General features: G+C 43.0%; 2 protein-coding genes across 3 annotated transcripts in view; both read left to right on the plus strand.

The window, feature by feature from the left end:
- RASGEF1C (RasGEF domain family member 1C) overlaps window positions 1–2,746 on the plus strand; it is a 95,086-nt gene extending 92,340 nt beyond the window's left edge. The window contains exon 14 of the mRNA XM_029584057.1: window positions 608–2,746. Coding sequence (XP_029439917.1) covers window positions 608–632 — 25 coding nt within the window. The 3' untranslated portion in view covers window positions 633–2,746. The remainder of the gene's footprint in view (window positions 1–607) is intronic.
- A 13,542-nt stretch (window positions 2,747–16,288) lies between these two features.
- Window positions 16,289–21,731, plus strand: part of CLK4 (CDC like kinase 4) — a 36,604-nt gene continuing 31,161 nt past the window's right edge. Inside the window, exons 1-2 of one of the 2 annotated variants that reach the window (XM_029584080.1) lie at window positions 16,289–16,444; window positions 18,276–18,439. In XM_029584080.1, the coding sequence (XP_029439940.1) occupies window positions 18,276–18,439 (164 nt within the window). In that variant the 5' untranslated portion in view covers window positions 16,289–16,444. Of the gene's footprint in view, window positions 16,445–16,767; window positions 16,875–18,275; window positions 18,440–21,731 lie in introns of those variants that run through there. The other variant, XM_029584079.1, reaches the window with a different exon arrangement.

The following is a 21,731-nucleotide window of genomic DNA, read 5'->3' on the forward strand; positions in this document are numbered from 1 at the left end:
TGCAAATGCTAGTCGAGCTTCTCTGGCTCAAAAACATACAGCCATTAAGGCACTGGGGGCATCTGCTGCAGCCCTCGCTCAACAGTACACAGAATACTGCTGTATTTACTCAAAGAACAGCAGATAAATAAATGTTCCAGGCTCTTCAGCATTGAGCTTCCCAGCCAATGGGTAAAAGCACTGGGAGACCGTAAAAATAGAATTCTGCAGAACTTTTTAGGTAGTCTTTGTGTATACTGGTGTTTTGGCAACTATGACCCAATATACAGCCGTTTTTCTAAGATTAATGGAATAAATAGCATTTTTAATCTGGTATAATTTTCTTATTTTCTCTGAAATGAGTCAAGGTTCAGAAAAGGAGAATATTGGCAGTGTTTATTAACCTTCGTTTTCCATTCTCTTCCTGTTGTTCATAGTCCAGCTGTGTATACGTGTGTGTGGGGGTGTGTGTGTGTGTGTGTGTGTGTGTATTTCTCTCTCCTTTAATTAAAAAAGTAAGCTACCAATCCCAGCCAAGGCTGACTTTATCTGCCCTGGACCTCTCTAGGTCTATTGGCCGTCTATGTGGGCTGTTATAAAATTACTTCCATAATGATTTGTATTTCAGATCTACTGTCTTAGGAAAGACTTGAACTGGAAGACATGGATGCAGTAGAAAAAGAATAAAATGGCAGAGAGGTCTTTGCACTACTGATTCCAAAGATGCCTAGCTGACCTTTTTGGTTCTTTCATTTTGCTTTGTACTGTGAAATAATGTGAACTGGATCCCCTCGGTGAAATCCACCCGCAGACCCCCATGTACTGCGCACAGGATCACCCTTTCCCAAACACTTTACCCTCAGAGCGATTTGCAGGCTATGGTTCTGGCAGGATGGAATCCATCAGCACCGGACTGGGAACGTTAGGAGTGACGCGCTTTCAACACGTTGGTCACGGCTGGACGGGTCAAGACAGATGAAGTATCCCACTACTGATGATCTTTCCAGGGAGGTCGTTTGAAGGATTATGTCCATTCTGACATCAGTTCAATTGTACAGGATTGCACTGAATACACTTTCAAAGTTGAACTGAAAGGGGGGACTGGACTGCACTTAACTTATATAAATACATATATTTTATTTTTTTTTGTCACAAGCTAAAGACTTTAAAAAGAAACAAATGTGAATTGAGAATGGATTTTCATTTGACTGGAAAGAACATACAAGTTAAATGGTTGAAGAGGTGGGTGTTTTTGGTCCATTCCCCCCGAGCTGAACACTGTAGGACTTTGCTGTATTTATTCATTTCCAAATGAATGCAAGCACTAATACTGGCGAGTTTTTTGTTTGATTTTTTCTTGTGGTTCTCTACAAGATCGAATATCCCAAAGTGTCTGGCCAAACACCTCCCCAGTCTGTAAGGCAACGCTGGTCGTCTCATCCCACTGTTTTCAGTGGAACTGCAATTATCTGAGTCTTAAGATTTTGCGACACTGCTGTCAAGAAAGTAAGAACTGGGACTGTGTGTTTAGAGAAGGAGAAAAAGAGAGTATACACATTAACTGCAAATTTGGAGATAAGTATTCCACCTATGGACCCTTACCTGTTACATCCATAGCATCAAATGGACATTTCTCCAGAACAGCTGTCACCTTGCTGAAGTAAAAAATGGACAACTCAAAGTGAAGTGTTAATTATCTACTGAAAAGTGGGAAGTAGATTTACTATTAAAGTCTCAAAATTAAATGTGGTTATTTGATAGTAGAAATGAATCCCACTTTGCATCAGAGCTACTATACCTTAGATATATATTTGATTGTAAATATGTATGTATTTGTATGATATGGGCGGGCACTGGTTTGCCCATGGTATTAAGCCCAAAATGGAATGGGTCTGGAGCTAGTGAAGGCCCGTGTTCAGCTGTTCCCGGCAAGTAGTGCTGGTGATAGTTCTATCAAAATAATAGGATCTATGTTGTTCTCAGTGTTACTGACTGGACTTGGACCTGCATTATAATGTAACTACCTAAATCAGCGCTACAGGAAAATGTGAAGTATTGTTTTAGATGTTGCTTATGTATTGCTGGAGGTTGAAGAGTTTGTTTTATAAACTCAGTACTTTCATCTGGGAACATAATCTCCATATTCTCTCAGGAAGAGCTGGCTGTTTTGCTAGTACTTTTGCACTTGTATTTTATTTTCATGGCTTGTCTGCGTGATAGCCTGAACTTCTCTTCTTTGATGAACATTTATTACTGATGCCTGTGCCATTCTGTGTTTGGGATGAGGTTGGACTGATGTATTTAAGACCATTTTAAGGGCAGTGTGTTAAGCGCATTGTACTTTTATTTACCCGGCATCCCGTATCAATCAGTGAATGGGCCATATATGAAGACTGGTTTACATTCATGTAGAATAAGTAACAGCATTATTTCCAGGGCCATCTTAAGGCTTGGGCCTCGTATCTATAGAGGACCTGAGATTTCACCTTCCTCCCTGTTCCTTAATCTCATCAGCGAGAAACCCCCCCCCCCTTCCCCTTCAGTTGCATCAGTTGGAAACCCCCTTCCCCCTTGATCTCATCCTTGTAAAACCCTCTCACCTTCCACTCCTTGATCTCACCAATGTCAGAGAGCAATCCCTCACCCCCACCCCCTAAATCCTCATTCTTGTCGACCCTAAGATAGGTTAAAATGGCACTGATTATTCCTGTTCTAATGTAAGGGTTACTCCGCAAACAAAAGAGGAGAGGTACTGCACAATCCAAGGGAATAGTGCAGTGCAATTTATATGAAGAAATCACACAATGAGTCGAAATTCATGTAAATAATTTTTAGTTAGTACGGCAACTCCACGATTTCAAAGGTCACATGTAATGCAGTTCCTAAACAATCCCCCGACACGGTCCCGAGTTTCGCCGTGCGGCTGCATCGGGAGAGACAGCAATAAATTCAAATTTCTGAAACAAAGGAAATTTAAGTGTGGGTACAGAGAAAACATGATGGGAACTGCCTTTCGAGCCTTTTTTCAGCTTTAAAGGGCTGTCTATTGTACTGCTCTGGTGCACTCCCGTTTAAGTTGTGCACCGACACTTGGCTAAGGTATGTTCCTTTAAAAATCTTATTTTGAGCAGTTCCCATCATCTTTTCTCTGTACCCATACTTACATTTCCTTTGTTTCAGAAATTTGAATTTATTGCCGTCCCTCCCGATGCAGCCGCACGGCGAAACCCGGGACCTTGTCGGAGGATTGTTTAAAAACTGCATTACATGTGACCTTTGAAATCGTGGAGTTGCCGTACTAACTAAAAATTATTTACATGACTTTCAATTCATTGTGTGGATTCTTCATATAATTGCACTGCACTATTTATTTATTTATTTATTTATTTTAAATTTTTATATACCGGAATTCCTGTATGCAATACAAATCAGTCCGGTTTACAAGTAACGAAAGAGGTTGCCCTGGTCTGGGAAGTTAGACCTGGGTTTTTTTACATAGAACATGGAACAATAACAATAAACCATTGAACATGTTCTAATGTAAGGGTTATCATACGGTGTCATATCTATAGGGCAAGCCCTGGTTTTCTACTCATTGCATGTTGGAACCTGTAGTTCCTGTTTCTTAATAAATCAGAACTACAAATTTTGCATGCACTGAGAGTAAAACCAAGTCCGGATTAGCCTTATGGAGTTATATGGCAAGGTTTCACAAATGTGGGACGGGTACCTTCGTTTCATTCTTTTACTTGTAAGAACTATGTGGGAATGTGGGTACTGCCATGGAAGTGGCAGCAGTTGGTCAGAGAGCGTGGACATCCCGGCTCCCACTGTACTCTCTCCCCCTCCTCCACCCTCGCCCCAGTTTGTAAGAGAGCAGACCAACCTACCTCTGTCCTGCTAGCCTCCAGGTCAGACACGTTGCTTTGTTTTTCTCCAGCTGGTGGGAGTGGGGGAAATTCAGGGTGCGGAGTGCATGAGGTGGGGAGGGAAGGTTCAGGGGGGGTAAGAGAGTGAATCAGGAAGGGGAATCTGGGTAAGTGAATGTTGGAATCTGGGCGGGTATGTCAGAAGAAACGAGGGGTGATGAGAACAGTGGAAGGACGCTGAAGGGGTGGCGAGTGAGTGCACTGCGGAAAAACCAAGCTGTCACCAGCAAAAGGTGACTGCACTCTGAGGCCACCAAAAATTATTTTAGAGTAACGCCCGCTATATGGTAATGATGTGGCTCTGGAAAGGGGGGTCATGAGATGAGGGTGAAAGGGGCTAACTTGGGATTAATATAAGGAAATATCTATTTACAGGGAAGGTGGAGAAGATGGTGGAGACAAGGACAGTATCTTAAATCAAGAAAACATGGGATAAGCACAGGGGATCTCGGAAGGAATGGTGGGGATTGTAGAGCTGAGCAGTTTGTGTGGATGAACAGACTAGATAAACCATATGGTATTTTTCTGCTGTCACGTTTCCATGTATTAGGTTTTAAACAACAAGAAAAATCAAATCATAGTCTGGGAACTGTTCCACGGTTTCCTGTGGAAAAATCTCACATGACTCCTCTGCCCTCTACATGGACCATTTTTTTAATTTTTAATAAAAAATGAATGAAGTCATGTTATGTAAATGTCCCTGGCTAGGAGTTGCCTCTCTTACTTGCCCTTCCATTCTGCATTAAGTTTCTGACTTCTGAAAAGGTCATGATAGGATCTGTTCCACGCGCTGAGCCGTGTCAAAGTCTGAATATCTGAAGCAGTAATTATTTATTAACAATTTATACACTGCTTCCCTTGTCTTAGGCGAATGCCCAAAGCAGATTACAAGGCAATACAAAAGCATAATAAAAACAGTAAAAAAGATTTAAAAAAAACAAACAACAAAAAAACCCCACAAAACAAAAACAAATTGCCAACATATTTGAGCCAGCCCAAGAATAACATTCAAGATGATGGCAGAAAAACACCAGTTTCCCTATCTGGTTTGCACATCTATGTGGTTGAGAACCAGAGAGGAAGATAACCATATAACTTCCCATGCTCCTTCTTCCCATCTTTGTATCCAACCTTTCAACCCTGTTCCTATTACTGCCCTCTGCATTTGTCCCAAATGTATTTAAAATAAATTCCATTATGGTGCTGGCTGTAAAGATGTATGCATGCTCATCATTTTTTTCACACCTGCAACTTTACAAAGCCGCAGCCCTGTGTGCGCCTGAAATTCATGGGAGTAACCTGATCAGAGCAGCAGTTTCCACCCTTAACAAATAAGCCTTGATGCTTTTGATGCAACTGCAACATCGCTCCCTGCTTCAAACGAGGGGGGTGGAGGCTGAAAGGAAAGAGAAATTTGGATTTAGGGACAACCAATACGATCCATGACTTTTTTTTTTTAGTCTGGGGTACTGATGCGCAGACATTAAGGAAAAAGCACAGGACTGCTTCTACAGCCAAGTCCATAAGCAAAGCGCGTCAAGCAGCACTGACTGATACATGGGGGTAACCCGCACGGCGCGGCAGATACTACCATGGGAAGCCTGCTGGGCAGACTGGATGGACCACTGGTCCTTTTCTGCCGTCATTTCTAAATGTCAATTCAGTTTATAGACTTCCTTTCCCAAGCTTCAGGGATGGATTTACAATAGGTCCATAATCAGTAAGCTTACGAGTGGCAAAATTATTTCGGTAAAGTTATATGGATGACCTAAGACCTAACCGGGTCTATTCAGATATAGCCAGTTAAAAGTGTTTTTAAAAAGCTGCCAAACAAGCCTCATCCCCCCACCTCCCCAAAATAATTCAAAAGCATGGAACTTAGCACCTGATTACTCCCAACCTCAAAATAATTAAAGCACATCACAGGCCTTACAGGCCCAAAGTCTCAGCCCACACGCATACACAAAAATATTAAATTTAAAGAGCTGGCTCCTGGATAGTAGGGAATGAAAGCTCATGGTTCCAGATTCTACTTCCAGTTTAGGTTGTGCTGGAAGCCCAAAGAAGTAAGAGGAAACTGCCAGGTCAAAAAAGAAAAAAAAATGAATACATAGGGGTAGATTTTCAAAAACGGCACGTTGGCGTACTTTTGTTGGCGCTCCAGGCGCCAACAAACGTACGCGGGATTTTAGAAGATACACGCGTAGCCGCTAAAATCCTGGATCGGCGTGCGCAAGGCTACCGATTTCGTGTAGCCAGCGCATGCCGAGCCGCACAGCTTACCTCCGTTCCCTCCAAGGCCGCTCCGAAATCGGAGCGGCCTCGGAGGGAATTCGCTAACGCCCTCCCCTCACCTTCCCCTCCCTTCCTCTACCTAACCCACCCCCCCGGCCCTGTCTAAACCCCCCCCCTACCTTTGTTGGGGGATTTACGCCTCCCAGAGGGAGAAGTAAATCCCCGCGTGCCAGCGGGCTGCTGGCGCGCCGAGACACAACCTGGGGGCGGTTCCAGAGGGCGCGACCATGCCCCCGGACCGCCCTGGGCCCACCCCAGAAACGCCGCGTCCCGCACCGAAAACGGCGCGCCACTCGGCCCCACCCCCGACACACCCCCCTCGGAAAACCCTGGGACTTACGCGAGTCCCGGGGCTCTGCGCGCGCCGGTAGGCCTATTGAACATAGGCGCACCGGCGCGCAGGGCCCTGCTCGCGTAAATCCGGGCGGATTTACGCGAGCAGGGCTCTTAAAATCCGCCCCATATATACTAAGTACTTTTTCTATAGCTACAATGTGGGGGAGAAACCCTTTCATGCATCCAGTTCTCTGTCGGGCCGATTCAGTATAGTGCGCTCGCCTGAGCGCACCTTTAGCCCTGGTTTGGCCGTACGTTTTCAATGAGCTATTTTTACCCCTTATACAGTAAGGGGTAATAGCGCATCAAAAATGCGCGGCCAACCCCCCCGAAACTAATAGTGCTTGCAACATGCAAATGCATGTTGATGAGCCTATTAGTTATTCCCGCTCGATACAGAAAGTAAAATGTGCAGCGAAGCCGCACATTTTACTTTCAGAAATTAACACCGGCACGGGAAAGTGTACAGAAAAACAGAAAAAAACTGCTTTTCTGTACACACTCCGACTTAATATCATAGCGATATTAAGTCGGAGGCCCCAAAAATATATATATTTTTTTATTTAAAAATCTGCCCGAGGCCTGGAAGACAGACACTCAATTTTGCTGGCATCCATTTTCCGAACCCATGGCTGTCAGCGGATTCAAGAACCGACGCTGGTAAAATTGAGCGTCGGCTGTCAAACCCACTGACAGCTGCTGCTTCTGTCAAAAAGGAGGCGCTAGGGCCGCACTAGTGTCCCTAGCGCCTCCTTTTACCATGGGCCCTAATTTGCATACGGGCCGATACTGAATCATGCGCCCAGGAGAGTGGCCTGGGCGCGCGGTGGGAGAGCAGGCACTCGCCGGATCTCCCGCACCTCTTACTGTATCGGCCCGTGTGTTAACTGCTTGATAACTGTCATGTTACTTCTGAAGGGTCTGGTTTTGTAAGTGTGTAACTGCTTGTCTAATGGTAAAACTCATACCTTGTAAAATAACAAAAAAATAGATGCGGAAAACCTAAGCTCACATCAAATGCCTAGAAAAAAAAAACAATTTCAGCGCTAGGCAAAACAAAACAGTAAAAGTTATTTTTGTAATTTTTTTTTTTTTTATAAATTAGGAGACATACAAAAAAAATGTGTATTCTTCTATATTTTGGCCTGAATTTTCAAAAGCATTTCCACACATAAAACCAGGTTTTATGTGCGTAGATTGGCTTTTGAAAATTGTCCAGGGGTTTGTGCGCATTAAAGAATATCCAGAAGGGTGCAAAAAGGTGTTCCGTTGGGGTAGGGAAACCATTGTACGCAAAGGTGTAATATGTGTGCACTTATGCCGGGCAAGAATGCCTGCTTATCTGATAATCTTCAAAGTGGACTTAACGCATGTAATTCCCTTCTGAAAATGTGGTCTAAAGTTCTGCATGTACTTTGTGCATGCAGACCTTAGTTTTGTGCGGACTGTTATAAAATTACCCCCCCCCCCCCCCCCCCATCAAATAATTGAATAGGTCAAAGTCCAGCCGAGGTGTACTACTCAATAATAATCATACACCGACTTGGCTGAATCTCTTCCAAAAGGCAGTTAATAAATCATAATAGATAAATTCTTTAAAATTAATCTTTTTAATTACACACTTTTTTTTAAATATTGTGATGAAAAAGAGAAAGCAAACATCTAAAAGTCCTATAGGCTTATCTGCTCATCTTCAATGAAACTGTCAAAAAGATCACAATTTTCCATGATCATGTATGCCAGGCGTTGTTAAAATCAATACAAAGCACATTGGAAGTTTGCTGTAAACCACTTGAGCTGCTGTTGAAAGGGCGGCAGAAAATGTAAATAAATCGTTAGACACCCCCACCCCGAGGCAGGAGAAACATTGGTGTCAGCTAGGGATGTGCATTCGTTTTGGACGAATTAGACAATTTCAACAAAATTGTCTAATTCGTCCTGGTTCGGAGGACCCGACAAACGAGTGCAATTTTTCCGAAATTTCGTAAAGATTCATTTTTCGGGTTAGTGCGCACTAATGGGAGTTAGTGCACGCTAACTTTAAAATGTTAGCGCGCACTAACCTGAAAATCGGGGTCCCCCGAAAAAAAAAAAAAAAGCCCAAACCGCGGGGAAAAACGAAGCCCGAGCCAAACGATTTTACCACTGCACATCTCCTAGTGTCAGCTCCTTTTTGGCTTCAGTGAAAATCTCTTTGAAAACTGGAATAGAAAAGATTTGTTGATTGTAACAATGTATGGCACAAGAGAGCACTGAAATGTCTGGTATTTTTCTGATTTATTGAAGACGAGCACTTAAATATGTGGTTTTTTTTTTTGCTGATTTCATTAAAATATTTAAAAACTTAATTTTTTTTTCAGTTATCTTAAGTGATATAAAATTATTATGGATAAGAACACCTTGGTAGTCGATAATAACTCTTTTCTTGTAATATAGAAAATTATGTATTGGTATTTCTTCTTTCATAATTTATTTTAAAAACTTCTTTGCAAAAATGGAAAAAAAAAAGGCTTTGCTGATTACATTTACATGTCACCCTGTTCATAAAAAGGACTCTTTCACCTAGCTCTAGAGGTCTTGCTTATTTTAATGTGCATTAGTTTTCACTGCATTAATAGGTAATAAGTATGCTATTTAGCATACTTTTGCATTTCATTACCTATTTAGCTTAATTTTATGTTAATACTACTAATGCACAGTAGAGGTGCAGTTAACAAGCTTTAAATGCTTACATTTAGATAATGAAGGCATTCAACACTTGCATTAAAGTTAACATATTTTAGCACATTGGCCCCACTCATTCACCTAGAGCAAAACCCAGCCCTCTCCTGAGTCCTTTAATACAGCCGTGTGGACATTGTTCATAAAACGCTTCTGTAAGTCAAGTCCAAGCACGCTTATCTGTGCACAGGGTTTATAAGCTATGGCCATAATTTATGCTGTGTTTTAACAGTTTGCTTGAATTGTTCCTGGTTTCTAACTTTTAGAATGTGAGTGCCAAATAAAATCTATCAATGAGATGTCCGTGCTGACGTTCAGCTGCATGAGCGCGCCTTTTTACCCTTAATAACACTGCTGAACCATAGATTGCCAGAGCAAGCTTCACTGTCCTTTGCATTGTTTGCAAAATTCACTAAGCATAAGAACATAAGAAATTGCCATGCTGGGTCAGAGCAAGAGTCCATCAAGCCCAGCATCCTGTTTCCAACAGAGGCCATACCAGGTCACAAGAACCTGGCAAGTATCCAAACTCTAAGAAGATCCCATGCTATTGATGCCAGTAATAGCAGTATTATAAGCCATAACGCTTCCCACGTTACTTAAAATGTTGATTTAAATTATATAAAGTTGATTTAACTATTGCTGTTCCTTAAACTGTTTGTTATCATTTGATGCCAAAATGTATTAAGTTGTTTTTATCTGTAAACCGGAGTGAAGGCAGATAGCTAAACTTCGGTATATAAAAGCTTTTAAATAAAATAAATGAATAAATATTAGATAAATCACTAATAAATCACATGATACAGCTTTGAAATAGATACAGACAGCATTTCAACATATTGACTTTCCACCTCAACTTTCAGACTTTGGTCGAAACATCTGTTTAGTCTACGCTGAACTACTGCAATTCGCTTTTCTTTGGCTTACCAAAACAGCAGATGCGAGGTCTGCAGACTGTTCATAGCCCAGCTGCTCACCTGACTACAGGCCATTCCAGGTTTGGTCACATCACTCCTCAGTTCTTCGAGTTACGCCACATTCCTGTATCCATGCGGGCCCACTTTTCAACGCAGGGTCTGGCATTTAAATCTCTGAAGGAAGATAGTATGTTCTGCTTCAGAATGCTACTGTGGGAATATGTTCCGGCAGGAGCGTTGCGCTCAGCCGAAAAATCATTGATGACTATTCCCTCTTTTAAGGAGATTAGATTACAAAACACCCCTAAGAGGGCGTTCTCTGTGTCGGCTCCTACACCCTGTGGAACACTCTCCTGCTTGCCTTAATAGAAGAATTGGCACTATCTCTATTTAGGAAAAATGTAAAGACTTATCTATTCTCTATGGCATAGCCCTCCTTCACTTAGGGAAGGGTTCTGATATTCTTGGTCCTGTATGTATGTGTACTGATATCATTCTCTTTGCATAGACATCATTACCTGTAAACATGCTTGTTAGGTTTTGATTTGTAATGTTTTTTATATTGTTCTGTATCTGTGTGTGTAGTATGGTATAGTTTTATTGATGTCTATGTTTTAGTTGTACTCTGCCTTTTAACTATTCTGCATAAGGCAGAAAATATAAATGTCTTAAAATAAAATATTTATTTTTCCAGGTTTCAAAAATAATAATTTTTATGACTACAGTGGATGTAAAAATCTGTATTTGTCAGATTAAAATTAAGGGACAATCATGCTGTCTTAAAGTAACAGTTTCCTGTTTTTAGACACCAAGATATTTAGTCTTAGCAGTATTTATTTATTTGTTTGTTTTATTTAAAAGGTTTTTTTATACCACATTTACACACATGAAGTAGAACTAGGTGGTTTACAAATTAAAAAGAACATACATAATAGTCAAACAAGGTATAAAACAAAAAAAATAAAAATATTGAAAACTAGACACGAAGTACAGACTCTAAATAGAGGAGGGTGGTACTGTTGGGTTGATATTACGAGCTGGGAAAGGCTTGTGAAAATAAGTATATTTTTATGGCTTTTTTGAAGTCATGTTTTGTGGTAAGTTGGCGGATATGGTTGGGAAGGGAGTTCCATATATTTGGTCCAGCAACTAAGAAGGCTCGGTTACATGTCAAGTTCAATCTGGCTGTTTTTACTGTGGGAATTTGGAGGAGGTTTTTGTCGGCGGAACATAAATGGCAAGGTATTGCCCTGAAAGTAACTTTTTTTTTGTTTTTTTAATTTCCTGGAAGGAAAAATTGTACCCCACCCAAGTTATGTGCACCAAGCTTTGCACCTGGTTCATAACTGTGGTACTATAGAAAAGGCTTGCAACAGGTAGTCACAGTATCACACAATCCTTGTGTACATGCTAGTGTACCTCTAGGCTCATCTGATCCACATTCCTGTTCACTGCCCTGTAGTAGTGCAAACAGTACTGCAGAGCAGGGAATCATCCCTAAATTTTTACATGCTAGTGGTGCATCATATGATAAAGTGAAAAAACAAACAAACAGCTTCTATCCATGTAAATAAACATGGGAAAAAGCAGGCCAGAGGAAACAGACCGACAATATAATAATAATAATACAGAGGTTTCATTAGAATAATTTATGAGAAAAGTCACATCTGGAACATGTCTAACACTGACACCAAGTCAGACAAATGAAATCATCTCATACATCTGAATTAGTGAAAAAGTGAAAACACTCAAATGTTATCGTGCACTTTCTTCAAATGAGTAAAGCCGGTCTAACAAAATCCATAATGAGGTATGGCCCAACAAAAAAGATGAAAACCCCATCTTTCACTTAAAACAATTGGATACTTTCCTCAAGCACACAAAAATCTACAACTCTATAGAACCCTTGATGGTTACAGGCAGCAAAACGGGTGAAAATCTCAGCATGAGCGTCAGCGAGGAGAGGGTGTAGCAGAATCCACAATGGGTGTAACTAGCAGGCACGTGCTGCTGCAGCAGCTGGAAAGTCCATATTTCACTTTAACTCTGACACGGATCACATTTCGCTGAACACAGTCGCCTCGAGGAGAAAGTGGAAACTTCATAGCAATCATTCATAGACTAAGCACGTAGCTGCAAACATATAGATATACAGACATATAAAATCACACACGTGGAAAACATTTCAAAGAAAAGCTTTATAAAAGTAAATGTGAATGTCCCCAAAAGCATTTGAGAAAAACTCTACTCTAATAAAATTTTGCTTTTACGAATTAATGTCACAAAGATATGTTCTTATATTCCAAATCATGATTATACTAAAAAATCTCTCTGGCTGATCAGATTGAAACATTATCAGGACATACTTAAAGTTCCTTTTGATAGAAACGTATCTTTTATTAAAACTTGCTAAATGTAGTGGTGGTTGTTAACACAGTAACATGCCATGTGATGGAAGCTAAGGCATGTTTTCCCCATCATGTCTGCCCAGGTGCCCCTGACCACACTACTCTAGCTAAAGATCTCTCCCAGTTGTCAACAGTACAAGCTTAATCACCACACTGCTCTTGCCATTGCCACCATCCACTATGGTAAGGATATTTCCTAACCACTAGGGATACTCCACATTCTGTAAGGCTTTGTTTCAAGTTAGTGACAGCACAGAAGGGAGCTACCTTAACTGAATAATTTTATGACCGTAAACAGTGTGTTACCCAGTAGGGATGTGCAGACCAAAAGTTTATGTTCATAAGTCCATAAGTCGAAAGGGGGGGGGGGGGTCAATTTCGGTCAATATGGACATATGGAGAATTCCATAAGTTGAGTCTATGTCCATACGTGCACCGATTCCCTAAATAAAAATTTAAACCCCTCACCCTCCTTAATCCCCCCCCCCCAAGACTTCCCAAAACTCCCTGGTGGTCTAGCGAGGAGTCAGGACGCCATTTCTGTACTCCTTTGCGAGGAGCATGTGACGTCTGCGTCATGTTGGAGTGACGCGGACGTCACGTGATTCCCCGCGCGTTCGCTCCGGGACCCTCGTTGGACCTAAAAGGAACTTTTGGCCAGCTTGGCCAAGCTGGCCAACTTATTCAACATAGCTATGTTGAATAAGTTGGAAATCCGATCGTTTTCGCCTCATCACTTTTTTAAGTTAAAAAAAAAAAAGTTGCGTTTTACCTATAAGTTCAAAACGAATGCACACCCCTATTACCCAGTGACATAAAGCTGGTGAGACCTCTTGGTAAATAAAGAAGTGGCAGCACCGCCTTCTAGCAGGGTTGCTCCTGAATGGACTTAGGGGAGGTGCGGTGGGATAACCGCTTGAAGAATTTCAGGACTAACGACTTAGTACAATTTGTGATTCCTGAGAGGTGAACATTTATTACTCACTGTGCTTTCGGAGAAAACAGAAGATAGACAGCAGATGTAGGGAAGACAACAAAAAAAGCAAGAAGGAGAGGAGAAAGACGGTTCAGGAAGATGAAGAAAGAACAAGCGCAAAACGGAATGGTCTAAAAGCGGAAGGAAGAGGGACATTTTATATACCGTCGTTCCATGTATAGATCACAATGGTTTACAAAGTGACATTCATAGCTATTACTCAACAAACAATGATTGGTTACAAAGGTGAAATTCATAGACAGGCATTAATATCTATCAAGTGAAATTATCTAGTACGTATTAATAATGAGTATGGAAAAATTAAAAAGAAATGATAGTTTTCACATTTTAGTTACAGGGTTGTTTTGAGAATCTTACATTCTCTCGTTTGGTTTATTCTTCATGATTTGATTATTATCTTTTGTCCTTCTTGTCTTTGTTCTCTGTATATTCTGATGATTTTAAGTTAGTTTATATGCATTTTTGAATAGCCATATTTTAGCTCACATTTAAATCTCTTTCTATCTGGTAAAATATGTAATGTCTCAGGCAGAGAATTCTAGAGCTTTGGACCTGCTATGGAAAACACACGATCTCTTATTTGCATTAGATGTGTGCTCTGTATTGTGGGAATAGTCAATAGTCCTTTATTTTGTATATATTGAATAGTGTTGGAGAGGGCTGAGCCTTGAGAAACACCTGTATCACATGGAAAGTATCAAATATATGGTTGCCCAGTTTGACCTAGAATGTTCTGTTAGATAGAAATGAAGAGAAACATCTGAGAACCCTGCCGTCGATCACAATGTTATTCATCTGATGGCATAACAGGTTATGGTCCACAGTGTCAAAGGTGGCTGTTAAGTCAATTAGGATGAGCTTGGGGGGGTCAGGAGGCCCCCCCAAGCTGGCCAAAAGTTCCGTTTGGGTCCAACGAGGGTCCGGGAGATCACGTGACGTCCGTGTCACTCCTACGTGACGCCGACGTCATGTGCTCCTCGCAAAGGAATACAGGAATGGCGTCCTGACTCTCCGCTGGACCACCAGGGAGTTTTGGTAAGTCTTGGGGGGGATTAAGGAAGGTGAGGGGTTTAAATTTTTATTTAGGGAATCTGTGCACGTATGGCATAGACTCAACTTATGGAATTCTACATATGTCCATATTGACCGAAATTGACCCCCCCTTTCGACTTATGGACTTATGAACATAAACTTTTGGTCTGCACATCCCTACTGGCTAATAATGCTCATGCAAAAAAATTGTTCGATTGTCTTGAGCTCTAGGCTAGGAGTCCATTTCTCTGTTTCATATATAGAACTGGGATAAATATTCTATGCCTATTTACACTAAATAAGGAAAGAATGCCTCGTAAAAATACACAGAACCAGAGGTCTTTTAAGTATTTACAGAACCCAACATCAAACTTCATGTAACTAAATTATCCTCAATTTAAATCCAATTTAATCCCACCTATAACCATCTACTTGAATTTTTCTCCATCATAGTCTTGCTATTTTAACTCAAAGGCTCGTATTTGTTTTGGTGTATGTTTTGTCTAGATATGTAAGCTCCAAAGAGTAGGGACTGCTTCATGTGTTTCTGTACAGTGCTATGTGCTATACACATGATTAATAAGGGAGAGGAGGCAGTGTGCAGAAGAAAGAGAGCCAAGAGAAGCAATTGAACACAGCAGGAACGCAGGGGGTGAGGAAATGGAGGTCTGGATGTAGAAGATACAGGTGGATTAGTGGGAGAGGGAACGTTTTTCTCAAACTTAGGGGCCGATGCAATTAAAATGTCCTGAAAATGGGCACTGAACACTCAGCACCCACTTTCCTAATGCACCCTCAGGCACCCCTCCTGGGGACGCCATGCAATATTTAAATTAGGAGTCAATTGTCCTTTGACAGTGGGAGCCTGTGAGTGGTCAGCTGTCCGCTAGTTTAGAAAACGAATGCTGAATTTATTGGCATCCGTTTTCCTAATTGGCACACAGTCAGGAAAGAGATGCTTGTTAACCGAATGTCCGTTTCCTGACCCCGACCCTGCAATTGTAGAGTATATGTTTATATTTAGTCCTATGATGGCCAATTTCGGAGTGACCTCGGAGGGAACGGGCAGTGCTCAGAGCTCGGCGCACAAATGTGCACCCCCTTGTGTGCGCCGACCCCGGATTTTATAAGATACGCGCAGCTACGCCCCGTATCTTATAAAATCCAGCGTACTTTTGTTTGCGCCTCGTGTGCGTAGATTTATAAAATTTACGCGCGCACCCCAATATGTTTAAAAAATCTACGCGCGCACCCCAATGTGTTTAAAAAAACAAACAAGGAAGGGGGGGGGGGGGCGCAGTACAGTAATTGATCGCACAGGGCAGCAAAAATGCTAGCACGGGCCCTGTGGACAACAATATAGCGCACCACAACTTTGCAGGCAGGAAGTAAAAATAAGGTTCCCACAGCAGCTCGAGCTCTGTCTAAATAAACAATACTCGCCAGATTTAGTAAAGCGCGAGCAATGGAGCGAGTCATTTTTACATAAAAATAATAATTAAAAAAAAAAAAGCTGTGATTTTTGACCGTGCGTTCAGCACACCCGGCAAGAAAGAACCGAGCCTCTAGCTCCCTCCCACTGGTGAGCCGGAGACAGCGCGCGCGCGCGCGCGCCGTTTCTTTGTTAGCCGCCTGCGGTGACGTCACCGCGCCGCACAATCGCGCCGCCTTTGCTGGAAAGTTCCGTGCGGCTCGGCGCCATTTCGCCAGGAGCCGTGGGCGGCAGCAGAAGCGTTTGCGGGAGCGTGAAGGAGACGAGCGAGTCTTTTTGTTGTTGTCGTCTTCCTTCTTTCATAGAGAAAGGGGCAACAAAAATCGTGTCCTGAGACGGTGGGTAGCGAATGTTCGAGCTTCGTTTGTGGGGTGTTTTAGTCGGCTGCGGGCTATTGTTGGTTTTTGCGGGCGGATCCCGCCGTTGTCTTTTGTGCTAACGAGAGGGCGTCGCCGTGGCGAAGTAGGGTTTCTCTTCTTAGCATCCGCCAAGAAACTTAACTTAATAAACCGCGCCCGCGGGATTGATCACCGGCTGCCTTGTCGCTGCTGCTGGGTTTTTTTTTTTGTTTTTTTTTGTGGTTCGACCGTGAGGGGCGGTTTAGTGCGCAGGCGTCGAGGGCCGCTTGGCTCCCTGCCAGAGCCGGCGCCATGTTGTTCGCTGTCTTCTTTCGCCGTCTTGACAGCAGAAGATGGCGCCGGCTTGAGGATGGACAACGAACACGGAAAAGGGGTACTCGACCGGGCGGGGAGAAACGAACAGGCATTGGTTTGTAAAATAACTTGCTGATGGGGCCGCGTTTTCGTTAGAGCCGTGCATGACGTTTGTTTTAAGTCCTTATTTTGCTGCAACACTGCCGTTTAATGCGGCCGTGCTGGTAGATTAGCCGTCTCTTTCTATCGTCTGCTTTGGTTTCTATAGCGCTATCCACTATAGGGGCCGATGCAATAAAGTCGCGTAGAAAGTTGGCGCTTCCTTGCTAACCCGAACCCAATCTGTTTTCGTGACTGCCGGTCACAAAAATCGATGCAGAGTTTATTGGGGTTGATCCACCTTACTGGTGGACAGCCATGAAAAAGGCCGATAGACCTGGCATCAGTTTTCGTGATAACCGTTTGCCGCTAGCAGCAAATGCCTCGTTTATCTGCGACTTTTCCTTACGGTGGATGGACACGATTAACTCGGCGTTGATTTTAAGCGAGAGCAGTTGTCGGGGGGAAACAAACGCCGACCCGGCATCAGTTTTCGTGGCTGTCCACCGGTAAGGTAAACTGATGCCAATGAACTCTGCTTTGGTTTTCGTGATGGGTCACACTGTCAATTTGTTCTTATTTTTTTTTAATTTTCAACTTTTTTTGATGCGCACAGCTATTAACGCTTGCTCCTGGCAGGTGTTAGTAGATGACTGTTAAATGTGCGTCTGAGATGCACAATTTTATTTTTTTTTGCATTGGGAGTGAATGCGAATAGCCTCATTCACATACATGTGAAGAGCGCTAATACATTCACTCTGCATTGTATGTGCGTTGAATATGCGCTAATCCCCTTATTGCATTAGGGGATTGATTAGTGCCTATTCTACCCATGGCCGACTGCAGGTTAACAGTGCGCTTGGCTCAGCGCACCGTAATGCATCAGCCTCATTGGGGGCCAAAACCCGTGTTTGGGAAGTAATGGCTGATTTAAGGCCAGATGTATTCACGTTTTCTCTAGACATGAAATGAGGGAGATGCTTTAGTCAGTCTTCCCTTTGTTTTAGAAATGCTGCACTACACTTCTCCCCATTTACATCTGCAGTTTTTTCTGTGTGCTCGCTGATTATTTGAAGTTATAAGTCACTTATTCTTGAAAATAAAACTCTGGACGATCATTTGTCAAAAAAGGAAAAGCTTAGTGGGCAGTCTGTACACTTGTGTTAAGCTAACATCTTTTAGATGCGTTTTCCCAGTTATTTTTCACTATATGGAGCTTTTGAAATGTTTGGGAATCTAGCTAGTTTTTAGTATTTGGGCCTAGTGTAGATCTTCAAGGACTTCTGGTCTTTTGGCTTATTGTACTGATTTTGTTGCAATCTTTTTGAGAGACTTTTCTTTTACAGGTGGGTTGACTGCATAGTGGAGGAGCAGAGAAGAGCTTTTATTTGATAATTGCTATGTTTTTGTAATGCAGATGCGTCACTCAAAACGAACCCATTGTCCCGATTTGGACTTGGACGATAGGGACAGCTGGGAAGAGAAGTACAGAGGTAATCGTAAACGAAAGAGAAGGTCACACAGCAGTGCCAGAGAGAACAAATACTCAAAACACAGTCATCACAGCAAACATTTGGATAGGTAAGTAAGAACAAATTGACAGTTTTTGTCAGTGCAGTTTGGGGATACTAAGTGTCGTTTAAATGGGACACGTGAGCTATGGGGAGAAGAGCCAGAAGGGCAAACGATGTCTATCAGTTTTGGGGAACAAAGTGGAAAAATACAAGGAGTTGGGCACAACTTCTGTCCCCAAACTACGCTTAAAGTATGATTTCCTTATTGTCTGCCTTGTATGATCTGTTTAGTATTGCATTTTGAAATAGTGTCTGATTTCCGTTTGAGGTTCGCTCTAGCTGCCTAATTGAGTGGATGTTAGGTCTAGTCTCAGCTGGTAACCTAGCCTTTCCAAGAAGGCTACTGTTTGGGGTAGATCTGTTAAAGTTGGTTAAGTATCTGAGTGAGTCCAAGACTCTCAAATTGCCTTAGTACAAGCAAAGCACCACAAGAAAAGATGGAACATTTGTTCCACCTTCAACTATTATCTTCCACATCGAAGTCCACCAGAGCACCGATCTAAACATCGACATCCTTCGATTCCGGAGTCCCTATTATCCCCGGAGAAGTCGCCAGCTAAGCGGCCTCACTTACAAGAAATACCGAGGCCTTCGAAGTGCCAGACATCGAACCTCCACAGGGCCCTGTGGTAGGACCGATGATGCCACCACATATAGCTGCTCTGCCTGCATCAGCTATTATGGAGGAACTGAGGGGATTCATCCACCAGGCACTGCGAGAAGCACTACAGGAGAATCGACCATTGATGCCGATGCCCTCACCGAAACAGACACCAGTGTCAATGCCGAAGCCAGCACAAACACCGGTGCCCGTGCCGGGGCCATCCCCGAAAACAGGACCAACACGAATGCCAGTACCCATGCCTGGGGCTCCAGAGCACCCGGAATTCTCCATATTTAAAATGTTGATGGATAGACTCAATGCCCTTGTGGGTGCCATCCCACCGCAACCTATCCCTACTAATCCTAGGGGAATAGAGGATGTTCCTGGACAAAACCCCTTTGATAATCCTCAACCGGGACCTTCAGGACTCTTCAGACCACTGGCTCCATCACTTCCACCGAGGTCTTCCCCAACTTCTCCTTCAAAACGACTCATGGGAGGAGAAAAATACTAATTCCTCATCTGAAAGCTTCATGTCTGAGCCATCTCCTGAAGGAAGGAAAAAGTCTCCACCAGAAGACTTGTCCTTCACTAATTTCATAAAAGATATGGCAGACACAATACCTTTCAATTTAGTGTCTGAGCAGGATACACGACAGCAGACTCTAGAAGTCTTACAATTTGTAGATCCACCCAAAGAGGTCCTGGCCATTCCTATGCACGAAATACTTTTGGAATTACAACACAAGCTGTGGGAACACCCATGTTTCATTCCACCAGTTAATAAGAGTGGACAATACATATTTTGTCCAACATGTTCCTGGTTACCAAAAGTCACAGTTACCGCATCAATCTGTAGTAGAGTCAGCTCAAAAGAAATCCAAAAGAGTACAACCTCATTCCTCTACTCCACCAGGAAAGGAACATCGATTCCTGGATTCTCTAGGTAGAAAGGTATTCCAAGGAGCCATGCTTAACTCCAGGATAGCGTCTTACCAACTATATATGATGCAACATCAAAGGAATTTATGGAAGCAGATGCAGGAACTCACTGACGTCCTACCTCAACAGTACCAGGATGCGGCTCAAGCTATCATACATAAAGAACTTGAAGCTGGAACGCATGAAGTCCGAGCCACCTACGACAACTTCGAAACAGCTTCGAGAGTAGCAGCCTCTGGAATCAGCGCACGCCACTGGGCCTGGCTAAAAGCCTCTGACCTCAGGCCTGAGGTACAGAATAAGATGGTGGATTTACCCTGTGTAGGTGACAACCTGATTGGGTCAAAGGCCCAAGATGCAGTGGCCCAATTAAAAGAACACACGGAGACACTACGCCAACTATCGTCAGTCCCACAAGATTCTTCCTCATCAATGTCTCACCGTCCACCAAGGAAAGAAACCAGGAAACCTTTCTATAGGCAGAGACTGTATTATCCAGCAGCAACCAGAGGTAGATCTTCTCGCCCACAGCAAAGATCTCAGCCCAGACAGCCTACAACTCCTTAGAATGAGGGTGGTAGTCCCAGTACCTACACTCCAGGAAAATGTGGGGCGTTATTCCATTTATTTTGTTGTACCCAAGAAGGAAGTCTCCTTTTGTCCCATCCTGGACCTCAAGAGCATCAACTGTCATCTTTGAATAACTTTTTCACATGGAAACCTTACGCGCTGTGATATTGACTGTACAACTGAGAGAGTTCCTAAGTTCCCTGGATCTATCTGAGGCCTACCTACACATTCAAATCTAGCAGGAACACCATTCCTATGCTTTGCGGTGCTGGGTCACCGCCATCAGTTTTGGGCATTACCCCATTGGCTTAGCCACCTGCCCTCCAAGATCATGGTGGTCGTGGCAGAAGCGTTAAGAAAAGAATGGATTTTGGTGCACACATACTTGGACGATTTGGCTGATCTGGTCCAAGTCTGAGGAAGAGGGCCTCCTGGTAACCAACTGGTTGATCTGTTAGAGGAACTCGGCTGGGTAGTAAACTTCACCAAGAGCAAGCTCTAGCCTTCCCACTCCTTGGAGTATCTGGGAATCCAGTTCGACACCAGGCGGGGCAAAGTCTTTCTTCTATCCACACGGATACAGAAGTTGTTATACCAGGTGCATCATATACCCGATGATGTGGAGCTATCTTTGCATTCTCAGGCTGATGGCAGCAACCCTGGAAGTAGTGCCATGGGCTAGGGCACCCATGAGTCCTCTTCAATCCTTTATCATGTTGGAACTCAGTCACAAGACTATTCAGTTCGTCTCCACCTACCGATGGGAGTATGGGCTGGTGAAACAAAATTCTCCCTCACTAGCATGCACAACTTCAGCTTGTAACCATTCCTTATGTCCAACACCCAAATATCTGTTGTAATCAAAGAATGAATCCGCAGATCTTCATTGTGAAGGCTGTGGGACATTTGAAGGTCTTCGTGTCTCAAGATGTGGTTTTCTTGCCCTACGAAAGGACTGAACGCAATGCCCTTTCCCTCTGTATAGCTGTACCGAACGCTTTCCAGGTCTATACCTCCTTGCATCAGGCAAATTGTTTCATTCTCTATGTGGATGGAAATTGACCTAGACTTAGATGTTGAACTTCTTGCCTACTGCACTCCTTCAGACATTAAAATGGCTGGTTCTGAAAGCTTGTTTGCACCCAGGGCCCCAAGGCAGAAGATTTCAGGGCAGGTGCAGGAT

Source organism: Rhinatrema bivittatum, chromosome 18, assembly GCF_901001135.1.
Source record: "Rhinatrema bivittatum chromosome 18, aRhiBiv1.1, whole genome shotgun sequence".
NCBI classification, from domain to species: domain Eukaryota; kingdom Metazoa; phylum Chordata; class Amphibia; order Gymnophiona; family Rhinatrematidae; genus Rhinatrema; species Rhinatrema bivittatum.